Source organism: Atractosteus spatula, chromosome 8 (assembly GCF_055471065.1).
Source record: "Atractosteus spatula isolate fAtrSpa1 chromosome 8, fAtrSpa1.hap1, whole genome shotgun sequence".
NCBI lineage: Eukaryota > Metazoa > Chordata > Actinopteri > Semionotiformes > Lepisosteidae > Atractosteus > Atractosteus spatula.
This window is the reverse complement of record NC_142713.1, coordinates 59,510,336-59,527,672: the sequence shown is the minus strand read 5'-3', so window position 1 is coordinate 59,527,672 and position 17,337 is coordinate 59,510,336. Positions and strand designations below refer to the sequence as shown.

At 46.9% G+C, this 17,337-nt stretch overlaps 1 protein-coding gene across 6 annotated transcripts in view; it reads right to left on the bottom strand.

Annotated features, from left to right (window-relative positions):
* The window catches only part of dennd5b (DENN domain containing 5B), an 88,491-nt gene extending 75,095 nt beyond the window's left edge, over window positions 1–13,396 (bottom strand). For 4 of the 6 annotated variants that reach the window (XM_088923495.1, XM_088923498.1, XM_088923500.1 and 1 more), the window contains exon 1: window positions 13,076–13,391. In XM_088923495.1, coding sequence (XP_088779621.1) covers window positions 13,076–13,184 — 109 coding nt within the window. In that variant the 5' untranslated portion in view covers window positions 13,185–13,391. Of the gene's footprint in view, window positions 1–13,075 lie in introns of all 6 variants that reach the window. The other 2 variants (XM_088923499.1, XM_088923502.1) reach the window with 1 other exon arrangement.
* Window positions 13,397–17,337: the final 3,941 nt, after the last annotated feature.

Here is a 17,337-nt window from a genome sequence, read left to right as displayed (position 1 = left end):
ATCCCAGCCTGCATGGCAGCCATTTTCAACCATGTTATAAATGGACGTGTTTAATACTCGTTCTCAGAGCTGCCCACGCGCTTAATCACACACAGTAGCATGACATTTTATTACATGCTTGCTGTCACACTTCCAAGATGAGCCCATCCATCTCCATTAAAAAGCAGCCCTATATCACAGCCGACTCTGTGAAGTTCTGTGTGGATTATAACAATACTGTACGCCTTCGGGTGATAAATGAAAGCCAGTAAGAAATAACTACAAAGAAAAGCTCAATCACGTCAAGTTCACATGAGTAAAATATTTTGAACAGCCACAGTGTTTTAATCATTTTAAAACCTTACTTACAGATCATAAATATCCTTTTCTCATTTATTCAGGTTTTGTAACCCAGCAGTTCAGTCTTCAGGAATAACTACAGGTGCACAGTGGAAACTAACCAGAACACTGGGGTGAACACTCCTACCCCTGCGTGATGTTTAATGACCCAAGCTGTCAGGACCTCAATTTAATACCTCACCCAAAAGACAGCACTGCCTAAAGCACAGTGATACCGGATCATCATACTGGGGCACTGCTCTAGAAATTGTGGTACAAGAAGCAGGGTGCCCCCTACTGGTCTGCCAACAGTTCTTGCAGCCGCAGCCCAGTTTTTCTTCAAGCCTCCCATCCCAGCACTGAGAAGATCCAGACTTCTGTAGCTTCTGAGGCCTGATAAGATCAGACGGCGAGGTGTTAAAACCAGAAACGCACCCTGCGGGAGAGCTTAGAAGGTAAGAACACTCTGAACAAAAATCTGATGACATTAGAAGTGCACAAAGTAGCGATAAAGTAGCGATGCCAGGCAGCCAGTTGAGTTACTAGAATGCCAAAGGTCACCATGTCAGAGTCACACGCCTCTCTACACTGGAATCAAAATTCCTTTCCCTAGCGAACACTGCGACACTGCCGTTGTTCTTATGGCAATCTTCTCTGAAAATTCTCATTCCTCTGGCAAAGTTCTTTACACGGTTCCACTCCAAGGGGTCACGGAAGAGAAACCACAATTAACAGAGCGGGTGTAGTTACATGAATCTATCAGGCAGATGTTAAGGAGGTGTATTGGAATGCCGATGCAAAAACATGAATATTGTGCAAGAATAAGTGCTTCACAGATAGTGTGTCCTATGCCTCAAGGTAAAAGCTCTTCTGAACTAAGAATCTGTATTTCTACAAACAACTCCATTAGAAAAAAACAGATGTATTATTTTTGGTACAAATTCATATTTGGGAACTAACAATGCAGATATGTCGAACTGTCAGGTATTAAAATGCAAGATGTTTCTGAAGTTCGGGGGCATCAGTTGCATCTAGTGAGTCAGCTGGCCCCTTCTACCTGTAGAACCTCAACAGTCAACATGACAACCCCTGAAGGCTGAGCTCAACATTCCCTGTGGAGAGACTGTCTTGACAACCTTTCTAGAAAACGTCTGAAGTAGCATGTTTAAAAAGGGCAGATTATACAGACAGGTGAAACTAAACTAAGGTCACAAATGAGAGGAGGAAATGCAGACCACCTGGATCAATTAGTAGTTGATCTCAGGATCTGGATCAAGCCATTTCTTAAATGAAGCAATGAGACTGACTTCAGCTACGTGGCTGAGTATCTCGTTCCACACTCCCACAACCCTTTGAGTAACGAACTGCCTTCTGTTCTTGCTTTGAAACGCACCCACTCAGCCTTTTTTTGGAAACAAAAGCCACAGGCCGTAGGTTTGACAAGTTTTAAATCCTGTAAACTGATTTAACTCTTTCTTGAAGGGAGAAAGCATCCTTACCAAAAAAATATATAAAAATGGGACACGATTCCTACTGAGGCAGATACTACTGCCTTTATTCCCTGTTATCAAGACGCAACGGGGTCAGTTCATTCACCTCAGCATCACCACTCCACACACACAGCTTCCCTCGCTGCTCCTCTCCCAGCAGACAGACAAGAGCTGTTTCATTGAAACAGACATGGAAGAGAATCAGAATTCACCACAGTAGACAGTTACACTATAAAAGGAAGCGTGTGCCCAAGGGCAAATCAGCCCTGTTCGTGTATTTTAAAAGATTTGCAGCTCATTAAACTCTTTACAATTATATCAAAGAACTTAAGAAATACCATCATAGGAGCCATCAAAGCACTGGAGAAACAGAACTTAATTGATGCTCTTCTGTATTATCAGGGTGGCAGACCATTACAGTCAATGTATAACCCTTCAGGCTGCACACAGAACAGATTAGCTCTTCTGCTTTCAAAGCATGTGAACAATCCATGATCATCCACTCAGTTCTAAATACATTAAAAAAATATTATACAGACATGCATATTTCTAAGTAGGGAGCTGCACCAGCATGCGTCAGGCTGCAAGGGAACAAGTAAAGGTTTATTCCCTGCTGAAAAGAGAAGAAAGGAAACAACGTTTCGGTCAGCCAAAAAAGGCTCCACAGCCAAAATGTTGCATTTCTTTTCTTCTCTTTTCAGCATGGAATAAGCCTTTACTCGTTTCTTTACATATTTGAAGAAAATCAGAAACAGTTTAGGTTTTGCAACTGCACTTTTCACACTAGGGTTTGTTCTTGCAAGACTCTTTAGTTTATAATTATTTGTTCATCCCTACAGTATATGCTTCAGAGTAACTACTAAAATACCAGCTTACATTGAACTTAAGTATTCAAATCACAACATTGCACTTTCATCCAGTTCCGAACACCTTATTCATGTCTCCGTTGTTCATCGCCTCCTGTCCGTTTTAGATTTTTGTACAGACGGTGATGTGAGTTATGCAATTTGTTTTTGTAGTTGAGGGACATCCAACTTGATTACCGGCGGTGTTACCAGCCTGTCACCTGAATAATGCTATAATGCTCCCCTCAAGTCAATTGGTGATGCCATTTCAACTCCAGTCCTTGTGTTGCTGTGCTGAAGGGCAGCTGTACGTCACCCAGGTGGGCTGCTTCTATATGCAAAGCACTCTCTAACCCTTTATGATCCCGAGGAGGGGGTTAATGACTCTCACATCTTAGGGAAATAAAGCAAGATACAGCAATGGGCTGTTTAGTGCCACAGCGTCATTATTCATTAGCAGTTAACAAGATTTACTTTGCAGACATGACTGCGGTCTGACAGCTCCCACACACAGAGGCAAGTGAAACATCTGCTCACCTCTGAACCTGAAGACTTAGGGACTACACTGTTCTACTACAACGCCACTCAGGTTCGAGAACAGAGAGCAGAGGGGTGTTCAATGGGATCAAAGACTATGACACGAACCCAAGAAAGGATACAAACAAGAGGCACTCAGCCCAGCAGTGTGGAAGCTAGTGATGAACATGGTCCAGTGAGATTTACAGCCTACCACCAGTAACTTAAAGGGGAACTGCAGCACTATTTTGATTTTGCAGGGTTAGAATTTGCATTAATAAGTGCATTTCAAACAGCAATAAAAGTAAAATGCACACAGCACCTTGTAAAACCTTCTACTTACATCACAAAATATTTTATTTATTTAATCCCCCAATATGCACAGCACCATATTCTGCGATTTAGAATAAAGCAACAATGTCCACTGAAGGGAAGTGGACCTATGATATTGTAAACAAGCAGGCTTGTGAATACGTCTCTTTTAATCCAACAGAAATATTACTCTGGACTACGAGATGGTTTGGACGATAAATGCAACTTGTTAACTCTGCATGCAGATCACATTGGAAACCTTCTGCGGCAAATTGTCTGCTGCACAACCCCATGTTTATCCACTCGTACATCACAGTGCATTAGTCATCACAGGGACTAGTGAGCGGGAAGGGCCGCATCACATCACAGTTTGTGGGAACTCAAAGGAGAGTTTGCAACCCGTTTGGCTACTTAAAGTACTTTCACAAAGTTCCCACTGTTCTGCTTAATTCAAAATCTGTAAACTTTTTCTACATCATCTATGAATTTGTTTTGTTACAGAGATTTAACAGCCAGTCTGTGAAACTGGGACTGCAGTTCGGCTATAAGAGCTGAAGACCGCTCATGGGTGACGCAAGGTGCAATGTAATTTTATTTATTGTGCATCTGCAGTCATGGTTTACATGTCTGCATTGCTTACATTCGAAATGTTTACTTGTACATTGTCTACTGTTTGTTTGCATATTGTCTTAATGCACTGTCTGCACTTTGTGTTTTTACAATCGAGAGACTTCCTGTCAGTAAGAATTCCATTGTACCAGTACATGCACCGGTTACATATGGCAATAAAGTTCAAGTTCACTATGACCTGGTAAATATGAACTCTTCTGGTTATTTAAGAAAAGGCCAGTTTTGATTCAGATTAAAGAAGGGTATCGCAATAAGAAAGTGGCATTCCCACACTTATGCTTGGGGTTCGCAAACGTTTTCTCAGTACTGCAGGAATGCGGTATGAGCTTATCTTTGGTAGCTTTGTGCTGACAGTTTTTCACTCAGCTCTGTCAGAGAGCAAGGCTGCAACTCTGACCTTTAAACACTCTGCCAGCATGTGACCCTTCAGACTTTGAAATGTCATACTGGCAGAGAAAATCAGGAAACACTACGCAAGACACCAAGATCACACGCATTCACGAGTACTAACAAACGAAACACCAAAACACCCACATTCCAGACATCTCTTAACAGGACTAATACAAATCGCCAGTCCTTATGCAGATTTCCTCCTGCTACATGGGAAATGAAAATCAGTCTCTCGGGCCTCTGTTGTAATGAATGAAAATGTCTGCGTTACAGAAATGGATTTACAACAGAGTGACATAACGCTGCTGTGATGAGGCCCTTCAGTGTCTGTGGAGGGTCCCCTCCCAATGGCAGGAGGGGGGATCTCTCTACCCCCCACCGCTGTGCACCCCTCACTCTGCAGATACTGTCCTGTCGATGTCTCCAGCAGAGAGAGAGCATTTCTTCGACAGACACACATTTTCACTGGGCACAGGATTCAGGCTCGCACACAGCTCGCACACAGCTCGCACACAGCTCGCACACAGCTCGCACACAGCTCGCACACAGCTCGCACACAGCTCGCACACAGCTCGCACAATGAGGCGTTGAAGGCAGGTCTCAGCTCGGGACCCCAGCCCTCTGTAGCATGGAGACACGACCCCTCGGAGCCAGTGGCCTGGAAGGCTCCAGAGGGACGTGCCTTCATAGCTGGCAGCGCGAGGGACTGGTGCGAGTGTCAGATGCCGAAGGACGGAGACGCACACGAGTGGAGCCTCTCTCGGGGGTCGTGAACACAAACGCGAGCAGCCCGGGGCCGAGGGCGCTGGAGCACAGCTGCTATAGACAGGTCTCATGCTGAATCACTGCACCGCAGGTGCAGCAGAACGGATTCACTTGACAATACTGTCAGCTGCGACAGTACTCGATATTCTTCTGCCAAGTTCCCAGTAGCTCACCGTTTAAAAGGGTGCTGTAAATAAATCATCTTTTCATTTACAAAAAGGGTTGTAGGAGTCTGGAGCAAGCTACCCAGCCATGTGGCTGAAGCCAAAGCCCTGGTTTCTTTCAGGAACCAGCTAGATGAGAACCTGGGCTCAGTTACCTACAAACTACCAGACACGGGCTAGATGGGCCGTTAGTGACCGTTCTTCTTATATTCTTACAGGTACAAGAGGATAGCCCATATTTTCAATTACCAATTACTTTCTTTTTTTAAACCGCATTCTTTTCCAGGGTCATTTCACCCTGAAGACTGAAAGCCGGTGAGATCGCCCCAGCAGCTCGCTGCCCCCAGGAGGCGTGTTCGCACCCGGTACCGGACCGCGCGAGCCGCGCTGTGGCAACGGCCCTGCACCTCGTGATCCCGCTGGCCTGACGTCAGCCACACGCAGGGTCCCGGCCTCCGGAGCTCCTGTTCTTCTCGCGTGTCCACCGAACAGCTCTGCTCGTGGACCTCCGATACTGCACTGCAGCGGACTCCGAATTTCGGCTGCTTAATTGGAACTAATTCCCAAGATCAAGAACAGGAATACCTGAAGCAGAAGCCAGTGAGTTGTTTTTCCTCCTTCTTAAAAAAAAAAAAGGAATTACAACACTTCAGTTCCTGCCCTCAAATCTGCAGGGAAGTAATCCCGTATTTCACATAAATAAAACATCCCGCTTCTCTCAGAACAGAATATCAAAACACCCCAAGGCCCACATAAAATATTCTGTGACTGAGCCTTTTAAATTTTGTATGAAATTCTCAGCCAGCCCTACAACCTTGGATGTTTCCTCATCGGTACCTCAAAAACACTGACCTTCACAGGGACTCCTATTCGTCCCTTAAGCACAGAGCCACCTGCTAACTCTGCCCCCAGTAAAGCTCACATTTTGTCCCCGATGGGAAATGACAAAGAAAACCCCACAACGGCTGTGGCAAGCTCACACCCAGCGGCGCCCAGTTAAACAGGAAATCTGAGCGCCCCATAACAACGGGCCCTTCCGAACACGTGCTGTTCACACGCGGGAGTGAGCGCCTGTGCCAGCCGCTGCCGTGAGGGGATTAGTTTCTGCAGGAGAACACACAACCTGCCGCCATCTCCGTCCTCTGCATCGTAATGACGGGATTTCCCACAACGCACACACCGTACAAGGGTGCAGGCGCGTGCAGGGAGCGGTCCGGCTCCCCATTAGAGCCAAGCCTCCTAAAGGCAAGCCGATTCATTTGCATTGCAAATGGCTTTTGTCATTCTCTGCTCAATAGCGTACAATATAAGGCAGGTGGCGTTTGGGGCAAAACAGGGCTCAGGGTTAAATGCAGAAATAGAATAACGCTGAAGAGACACACGCGGGTTCACCGCACAGGTGGCTCACAGACTTTAAACTCCAAGACTCATCAGCCTAATGTGAGCCTTCCGGCCTGGAGCTGCAGTGTATATCCCAGCGAATCCAACAGCAAAGCCTTCTAATCCCTGTGCACCCTGTACACACAGGGCCCGTACATGTGAAGAGGACCCAATCTGTGATACTCCGCCGTTTAAATCACTATGCAAAGCACAGACAGATTAGGTATGTTAATTAGTTCAGCAGCAAACTCGGAACATTCAAATTTAACACACGCTCCAGCAATCAAAATAAATGGTAAAATGATGGATTGTTTTCAGATGCATCAATCACACTCGTATTCTAAAATCAGGTTCTACACTCTCACACCCAATCTGTGTGCTGTCTTGTTAAAAAAAAAACATTTTGGTTCAAGGCAGCAGATGCTACAGCAAAGCAGGTTCCTACAGGCTTGGACTGCGTCAGGAAGAGAGAACTGTGCAGAGCAGGAGCTCTGGGCAAAACATTCACGCGTGCGTCTGTCAGCTAGTCTCGCCACTTTTGGGCTGAACAGTCCAGTGCACCAGGAAACTAAGGGGAAGTACAGGAGGCGCTACTTTACACCAAGGGTTGTGGGAGTGTGGAGCAAGCTACCCAGCTGGGCAACCGACACCCTGGCTTCTCTCAAGAAACAGCTAGAGATCCTCAGATCAATCAGCGGCCAGCAACCACACGCGCTGGATAAGCTGAACGGCCTTTCACACGGTCTTCCGTGTTCTGGGACCAGTAGGAACCGGCTGGCTGAGGGCCACTCCGCAGAGCAAGATGTACCGAGTCCCGCTGGCAACGCCGACGCCTCCGGAGCGACTTGATGTAATGAGTCATAGCTGTAGCCTGATGCGCATGGAAAACAGCCACATACAGAGCACGCTTCTCAGCAGGCAAATCTGCATCCCAGAGCCCTCAACAACACAGGACAGGAATCTTTACCAGTTCTGCTTTCTGCTTTCCCCTGCCCACTGGGGAGAGCCCTGTTCTGTAACCCCTGAGTCCCAGGAAGCCACACCACCATAGTCACAACAGCTACTGCCCTGAGGAATAAGCCGGGTGGCCTCCTGCTCTGAAACCGCTGCATCAGCAAAGCCCACTGCAGTGACAAAGTCATTCCACTAAGGACAGCCATCATCCTGTAAACAGTCACACTCGTCTTAAACAATCACTACAGGAGCAAGTAGTGCACAATATTTAAAACAATATTATCATTTCAGGTGGACCCTGGGATTTCTAAAATTTTTACCCATATTGTACTCTGGAGATTACACCCCTGAAAACCCCGATTACCGAATCTCACAAGACTCTGAATTATGCATGACCGTATTCTTGAATAATTCACAACGACAGCGCCGGAGAGCACAATCACACCGCCATCGCCCCCGCAGAGGAAGGCTGAACCTGGCTGAACCTGTCAATCTCAGGCCCAGCGCACAGGTACCGAGGCTCAGACGTCCCACTGAGCCACAGTCCCATCGCCACTTCTCCTCGCCAGCCAGAGCTCATCCACAGCATGAGAAAACTGTCATTCCTCAGGCTCTTGTACAAACACTAGAGCACCCACAGGTCTGCAAACACAAGGAGGTCATCCAGCCCACCTTGGTCATCTGGTCACTAACTGATGCCCGACTCTCACCCAGCTTCTTTCCTGCCACAAGGTGCCCCAGAGCACGGGTCTGACCAGCCTGTCTGAGCCCAGGAAGGGCTCCACAGACCGGAGACTGGCGAGTCCAAACCCGGGGCAGCACAGGTCAGAGAGGGGCACAACAATGGCTGATGGGGAGACCTGGGTGTCTGCAGCGAGGTGGTTACGGGTCACCCAAAGAGCTATTTCTTCACCCCTCGTGGCCAACCGCACACCCGGGTCTCTGAGAGGAACAGCACCCAGGAGACCTTCTCCTGGGCCAGCCTGAGGGAAACGACAGTCAGGGTCAGAGTACTGCAGCACTTAACCGACAGGCCACCTCAGGAGCCTCTCACAACCTCCTTTAAAATAAACGCTTTGTTTTCACACACACACACACACACACACACACACACCGGAACAGGGAAGGTGACGATCACAACCCCAGCAAATAATCAGAAGTTTTTTTTTCAGCACCTGAAAATTCTGGCTCTCCCAAAAAACTGTGTGATAAGATGGTTTCTAAGATGTGTCCAGGAATTTACAGGCTGATCTAGTGCAAAGGTAAACGGCGAGTCAGCTCTTTACAGAGCTGGGCTGTACAGGAATTCATATGACAGTGGCAACACATGACGGAGATGTTTATTGGACTGAGCGACAAAACCAGCCAGTGTCCGCTTCCACTCCGACGCCTCAAGTTGTTCAGCTCCATCTCGTGTTGCCGCTACATTCCCCCCCCTCCACACGCTGACAAACGCTGGACTGCGGCTCCAGATCCCAGCAAAGCACAAGCTGCTCTTCTCCGATATGAAAAGTCATGGTGGACGACAGCCAGCTCTATTCACAGGCTGCTCTGGACTGTGCAATCCAGTAGGAAGGACACAGGCCAGAGAAACACAGGGAGGAATCCCAGGGCAGGACTTGAGGCCTGCAGCAGAAACAGTAATAGCTCAACAAGTGCAGCCAGTGCTGTTGTTATATTCAATTCAATTCAATTCAATTCAAGGTGCTTTATTAGCATGACCGATGGGTACAATCAGTGTTGCCAAAGCAAATGGAAGTAATGATATTTACATGAAACAAAACAAAAATAGAAGTAAAATAAAATCTACAGACATATTACAGACATTTACAACAAAGACATATTATACAATATTGACATATTCTGTAGGCGGCTGGAGCATTATTGGGAGACAGACTCACTGTTCCTCAGGCTGTGACAGGAGATCACATACTGGGCTGCCAGTTCAACTGAGTTCCCTCCTCCCTCTCCCAGTAGGATTGGGACCCGTTGTGATTCTGGCAGGTGTGGGAACTCTGGGATTAGATTTCTGAATTTAGGGAAGAATGTTTCTCTAATCCCAGAGTATCTGTCACAGTGCAGTAGGAAGTGCACCTCTGTCTCTATTTCTCCCCGCTGGCAGTGGGAGCACAGCCTGTCCTCTCTGGACAGCCAGGTCTGCCTGTGTCGCCCAGTTTCTATGGCCAGGTTGTGGTCACTGAGCCTGTACTTCGTCAGGGTCTGTTTCTGTTTGTTATTTTTTATTTTGGTCAAATATAACTGTTATAACTGAGCCCTACAGCCAAACCCCCGTCTCCTTTTGTCTGCTGCCAAGGAGGGACAGGTTGACAGACCCGATCATGTGTCTAGCTGAGTGTTCGTAATGCCGCTATAGTCATTTTCAAAAATGAAAATGCAAAACACGGGCACCATATCTCACTGAAGGAAAGGGCAAAGACAAGAGCTGTCAGGCTGTAATGACAGGCTGCACACACAGTATTACATCATCCTAACCTTTGTGCTCCATTCGGCGACTCTGACACGTGTACAGTTAGAAACTGGAACGCTGTTAAATAAACACCGGCACTCTCTCATCCTCAGATCGATTCAAAGCATTATTCTTCCACAGTTAAACTTCACAACCACGTGCAAGTCTGCTCTCCATATTGTTTACCCCTTGTAAATTAAGAGCTTGTTCTTCTGCTAAGACCACGGTCGGGGTGAGAGATGCTGTAATAGCCAGGTTGCTTCTGAAGCTCCTTACATGAGTTTGGCTCAACGCAGGAAAGCCGATATAAAACACTGAAAACAGATGGGGTTCAAAGCTGAAATTTGTAAACCTTGTGTTCTGATTAAAACAATGTCTTGGCGACTCTCCAACACAAAACTCTGACAGATTTTGGAACACTTTCTTCAAGGAACCCCTTGGTCCAACTTAACAAGTATAGCTGAACAGAGTCAGGAAAATCATTCAGACATGGTGGCTGGGCTTTCCCCAGTGCAAAAACACAGCCTGGAATCAGCTGGCTACAGGATGAGAATCCCCAAAACTCTCCTGCCTCTAACTACTGCTGCTGAGTCCCTACTGCCACCAAATCAAGTCCAGACCTCCTGACTCATAGCAGGACAGCCAGGCTCAAATCTAGTACTATTACAAAGGCTGTGCTTCCATTTCTTACCACAGCAAACTGGGATGGAACCCATCCTGGTGCACTTTCACCACATAGCAGTCCTGGACTATTATATAATACAACAAATACAGTAGGTGCCTCCATGCTTTCCTCAAACCACAATCATATTAATCCATACTGACCTCAGGTTCAGCCCCACCACATCACTGTGCTTGTACTGTCTGGCCTCCATAAATTTCTCCCTAAATTCAGTTGGCGAAAGAAGTTTCTCTCTTCTCCTGATCAGCTGTGCAGTGGGGTTGCTGGTGCAGAATGGCCGCTGTGTGTCTCCCAGGTGGGGCTGCTGGTGCAGAATGGCCGCTGTGTGTCTCCCAGGTGGGGCTGTGCCCTTCCATAGGGTAACAAGAGGGTAACCACAACAATTTCTTGAACGTGGCTTCAGCATGCATTTTTCTCATGAACAGCTTCCTTTGTAAATATTTAGGTGCCCTTCACAATGAGCAGACCCCTGCAGCCCTGCTCCCCAACACACAAAGTACCCCAGATGAAAGACTGGAGGTCATTGGTCAATGAAGCTCCTCTGCTATTTCACCTTCCTATCCTGTTACAAATGCACTTAGATATTTGCAGAGACTTAAGCACAACTTTTACTGTAATGAGCACGATGTAGACTGAGCACTATCAGAAACGTTACCAGGGAGATAAAAACCCTCTGAAACCAGGTACAAAGACGAAAACATACGTGACACCTGTCATTTGTGATAACGTCAAAAAGGTATTTTCACATTTCTCTTGACCTTAACTCAAATACTCTGCCGATGTCTTTGTTTAGAGAAATCTTTACATCGCCCACAGTAAGCGCGTTTCCTGCGCACATCACAGCCGGTGGGCAGGCAGTGAGAGGCCAGTGTACTGGGTTTCAGAGGGGCCGCCAGAGGACGTCACACCGCGCGTCGGCGAGATGCTGGCAGCGAGCTGGCGGACCCGAGTCACCTACAGGCCCCAGGGAAGAGGTCAGGAGAGCACGGCGGAGGCCTGGAGCGCTCTTCCCCGCCGGGAAAGAAACATTACAGGAAAAAAAGGCGCAGGGTTTGGAAAAGCAAAACCGGGGACATGCAACACTGAGGCTAAAGAGATGCTACTGGACATTTCTAGTACATTAAGCCCGTCGCGGATGGGGTGCGCTGCTCGTCAGGGAACACGGGTGGAGGAGGAGTAGGGTCGTAATAAGTCGATTTGTTTTGTCTCGGCTGGTTGTACAAGAGTTTTCTGACGCGTGGGAATCTGCCGTCACACAATTTCCTTCCACCACGACAGGTCCGGCAGTCGAAACACGATTTTAATTCCCCTCGGGTGCAATAGGGCTTTAATTCGTCTTCTGAATATAGGATCCGTCCATAAAACTAAATTGAATATTTTGAAATATATATAAAAATAGCTTATGTTTTAAAAGAACCGCTGTATATATACGTGTTGTGTGTGTGAACGAACCAGTCAGAAAAACAGCATCAGAAACGTCGTACAACCTCAGATCGTACTATCTTACCACCAACATTATGACTAAAAGCCTGTAAGAAAACTGGAAACATGCACAGATCCTGGAACCGAAACAGTTCCGAGCTGCACCTGCCGCTGGAATTCGCGACGACAAACCGTTAGGAGGCTCTGATCAGAAATCGTCATAATGTGGCCGATTATGAAGCGCAGCCGAAACAGGTACTTGAAATTTCGGTATAAACGCGAGCTCGCCCCGCACCGGCGCGGCTGTTTAATGAATATTAATAATCTCGGCCGCGTACTTCCACCGAAGCCGGTAATCCTTTCTCGGATGCGAGACGGTGGTGTAACATTAACACGCTTGGAAGGTTGTTATGTTCCCCTCATTCTCCGGACACTCAACGCGATATTCAGACCTGTAACGAGCGAGTTTCCCCCGATGAGGAGCGCTCAGTCTTGTATACACCGTTGGTCCCCCCCGCCATTTAATACCACAATGCGGGCTGCGTTTATAAATCAGTCAGGACCAACAGCCCCAGTAAACAAAGTTTCATACTCGCTTCTCCCCGCAACGGAGAAATTTGGTCTCAGAATACCACGGTGAGCCTCAAGCCGATATTTCATTCTTTCACAAGCCGGCAACCCCTTCGGGGTCAGGCGCCCGAGAGAGAGAGAGAGCAGAAGCCGGGAAAAGCGACTCTTACCGGCCAGGTCGTCCGGCTCCAACCCGGTCTCCGTGTCCATCCCGCACACCACGAAGTAGTGCGCGAACCGGCAGGGAGCCGAGCCCGAGCCCGGAGGGGTGACGCTCATCCTGGATCAAGACCGTCAAGCCTTGTATCCTCCTATTCCTGCCGCAGGACCTCCATCAGGCAGCAAAGGAAACGACCGCAAAAAAAAAAAACTCCTGTGCGCTCTGAATGCGCAGCGCAGCCGGACGCACAAAGACAATGCGGGGCTGTATTGTGCCCGGAGAGCGCTCGGCTCGGCAGGTCTCCCGGCGCGGCGACAGCGAACAGTGATCCAGCTCTGCCAGGAGCGCAGGCAGCCAGCCGCCCGCCCACTCGGTCCGTCGGTAACTCCCCCGCTCCGCCCGCTCCTCACTCGCTCACGCCGGCGGAGGCGGGGCGCTTGGCAAATCGAAAATATCTGCCCGGCCCCGCGTTCACCCGAAAATAAAGAGGAACAGCTGCGATGGCCATTAACGTATTAATAGAATTCAAACAAATCGCCCACCCCCTTAAGAAGGTGCAGACCGCATGTCCGTTACGCGCAGTCATGCGTCATACGCGCAAACGCAAACAACAACAATAATAAGGAACAAGTAATAGGTTTATTCCATGCTGAAAAGAGAAGAAAGAAAACACAACGTTTCGGCCGAAGAGTTGTCCTTATACAGGCCGATGAGCCACAGAGACAGCAGGGACAGTCACAGCCGTGTAAAAACGGTACAGACTGGGCGACACCAGTCTAAACTGGGTCCCGAGGGGCCACAGCCCAGCAGTGACCCTAAATCCTTGATGTCTAAGCACCTGGAACAGCCTAGCTGTGAACACGGACCCATCCGCCCGTTTCCCAACCGCTTTATCCAACACAGGGTCGCGGGGGAGCCGGAGCCACGTGGTTTAAAGATCATCTGAAACAAAAGCAGCATCACCCTCCAGCTCCCAAGGGCCACAACCGACCAGTGCTGCCGGCATTGATCAAATCTCCCGTGTGTCCGAATCACAGACTGATGACTCCAGGGCGGGCAGCCCCGCCGGCCTGCGAGCCCAGAGTACCCCAGCGTGGCTGGCCTGGGCACAGCGTTGTTTCCGATATGTCTGCCGACATGCAAGCCAGCTTTGCTGAATACGCACTTTTATCCCAAGCTGACCTGAAGACAATCCAATCCAGCCTTCGTAAATTGCAAAGGAGCTCAGGAGCGCGATCTGTTTTACTGCGTTTCTTCGTACCGCAGAATTCTAATCAAAGACAACACAGCGCAGGATGACCACTGTGAGCCGAGGCATTTATGAGGCATGATATATTGGCAGTTTGAATCTATTTCCTCAGCTGTGTAGACTGAGACGAAGATCAACTCGCGCTAAATGTGATTATTTGCCTTTGTAATGAAGCACGAATCACGAAGTATCTCACACACACGAAAATACTAAATTAATATAAGATCATCAATAAGCAACATCCTGAATGATGTCTATATGTCCGTCTTACTAAATCCGTTTACTCCACTAACACATAACAGGGAAAAAATGACCGACAATATATATTATGGAAATGTACTTTGTATGTAACATTTTTAAAAAACAAACAAAACGTGATGTAATTGAAACATCCACAAAAAATAAATCTGTTACTGTATATTGCTCGGTAACATTTTGTAAACTGTAAGTATGCGCTCCAGAAAGTCAGATGTTTGCATGTTGCTATTCTTAGTTCGTAAGTAGGAGGTTTAAGAAGTTATTACATTTGTCATACAGATTTCTGCTACAGCCTGACCGTGCATCAAACAGCCTCCTGATATCCGGAAAGATAAACCGGGAACCAAGGCATTTATTAAAAACAATTCACGGTGTAAAGGCTGTGGAGATTAAATTGATTCGAAAGGTCAATAAAAACTGGAAATCTTCAGGAGTCACTACCGCAAACGAGTCGCCCACTTCCTAAAAGACTCTCCTGCCACCTTTGCAACAGAAATCCCCCTTTTATGTGAGAAGAGCAAGGTGAACCACTCAAACAACGCAACTGAGCCGAGATCAAAATAAATTCAATTAGAACGTTGTTCCTGTATCCAGTTTGATTGGATCTCATCTTGTTATTCAGTACAGGAGTGTGTTAGGTCATTGCTAATCTCATAATACACGGACCTTCAGTGTCACTGCATTTAAAATGCTTCCCAACAATAACATTCCAGTCCTTCAGTCAAATACTGTAGCAGTGAAATCCGTTCATCTGCCAATGCACAATGAATATTAGCAGAGCACGTCAGCTATTAACTAAAGAGTAATTCCCTGAAATCAGTGGAAAGAATTCCATACACTGACAGGTTGTATCTCAAGTGCGGGGAGAACAGTTTATTTTTAATAATGTGAGGGACATTCAAAAGTGTTCTGCTTATCTTCTGATCCAACCCGCAGCTCTGGCCTGGTTGCACAGGGAGGAGCCATCGGCCCTTGTAGTCATCACCAGCCAGCAGCCATGTCACCCTGCAGCTCACAGCTGGCAGCTCACTGGAGCTCAGCAGGTGGGAGCCTGGCCAGTACCTGGATGGGAGACTCCTGAGAAAGGATGCTGCTGGAAGAGGTGTTAGTGGTGCCAGCAGGGGGTGCTCACCCTGTGGTCTGTGTGGGTCCTAATGCCCCAGTATAGTGAGGGGGACACTATACTGTAAAAAGGTGCCGTCCTTCACATGAGGTGTAAAACTGAGGTCCTGACTCTCTGTGGTCATTAATAATCCCAGGGTGATTCTTAAAAAGGGGAGGAGTGTTATCCCAGCATCCTGGACAAATTTCCTCCTGGCCTTCACTAATTATGGCTTCCTAATAACCCCCATCTCTGAACTGGCTCCATGCTCTCCTCCCCACTGAGAGCTGGTGTGTGGGGAGGGTACTGGTGCACTATGGCTGCCGTCGCATCATCCAGGTGGGGCTGCACACTGGTATTGGTGGAGGGGATCCCCATTACCTGTAAAGTGCTTTTGAAAAGCACCATATAAGTGTAAAGAACTGTTATTATGATCTCAGCAGCTGATGTCTTTTTTTCAGGATAATCTCCACATTCGTCTCCTGTTGGGTCCTGTTTTAATGTTAAATGCAAAGCAGTTCTTCCAGGAGAAGTGGCAGTGTGGTGACTCCACCCAGATCCTGAGACTCTCAGGAGCTCTGAGCTCAGTATGAGCTCCAGCTACTGCTCACTGGTGATTATGAATTCGTCCATAGGATTAACTTTGCCAGTGGCTTTGAGGATTTTGACTAATACAAACTCCCTCTAGACTTCTGTGTTCAGGACTTAAGAGAGACTCAGATTCACTACAGCCTGTCAGTGCAGTTCATTCCTGAAGACCTGGAATGTAACTGGTGGCTGTTCTCTGAAGGGATTCCAGAGCAGCAGTAACGTTTCTATAACATGGTGACCAAACTTGCACACAAGAATCTACATGAGATCTTACTAGTGAACTGTGCGATTTTAACACAATATTACTTCATTTAAATTTCACACTTTTAACTATATGTCCACACATTTTATTGCTTCCTTTAACCATCTAGAAGAAGTAATGATCTGTCTAATATGTCTACAATAATATTTACATAGGTAGCTTCTTGCAGCTCAGTGTTTCCCATTTTCTATTAGTAGCTTATGCATCTGAGCTCTGCGTATAACACTTGTCTACATTAAAAGTCATCTGCTAGATCTTTGTCTTGGCATCTATTTAGATTGTTTTGAGTTTCTTTGGCAGCTTCTGCAGTCTTTGTAAGTCCGTCTAATTTGGTATAACTTGCAAATGTGATTAGTTTACTAACTGTATCAGAATCTGCATCAATGGTAGAAGTAATTAAGACCTGTGATTTAGCACAGATCCCTACAGTACTGATTACTCAAATTTGAGCATTCACCCCTTATCTGTACCATTTCCACTGTTATCCAAGTACATTAATTATTTTGAAAGCCCGGTGTATGGATTTTGAGAATGAATGTTTTATGAGGAAATTTATCAAAATCATTCAAAATATCTGTATATACAAATCTGAACATACCATACCTCATGGTCATTGTTTTTTTACTGCTGTTGCTTGTTCAAAGTTCAAAGAACTCTAACCAGTTAAGCAAGACCTACCCTTTCGAAATCCATGCTGTTGGCTGTGATTCTGTTTGCATAGAGGAGATCCTATAGTTTAGTTAAAATCATAATTTTCCTAACATACATGTAAGGCAGACATAATGGTTTATACATATATAATTAGTATGT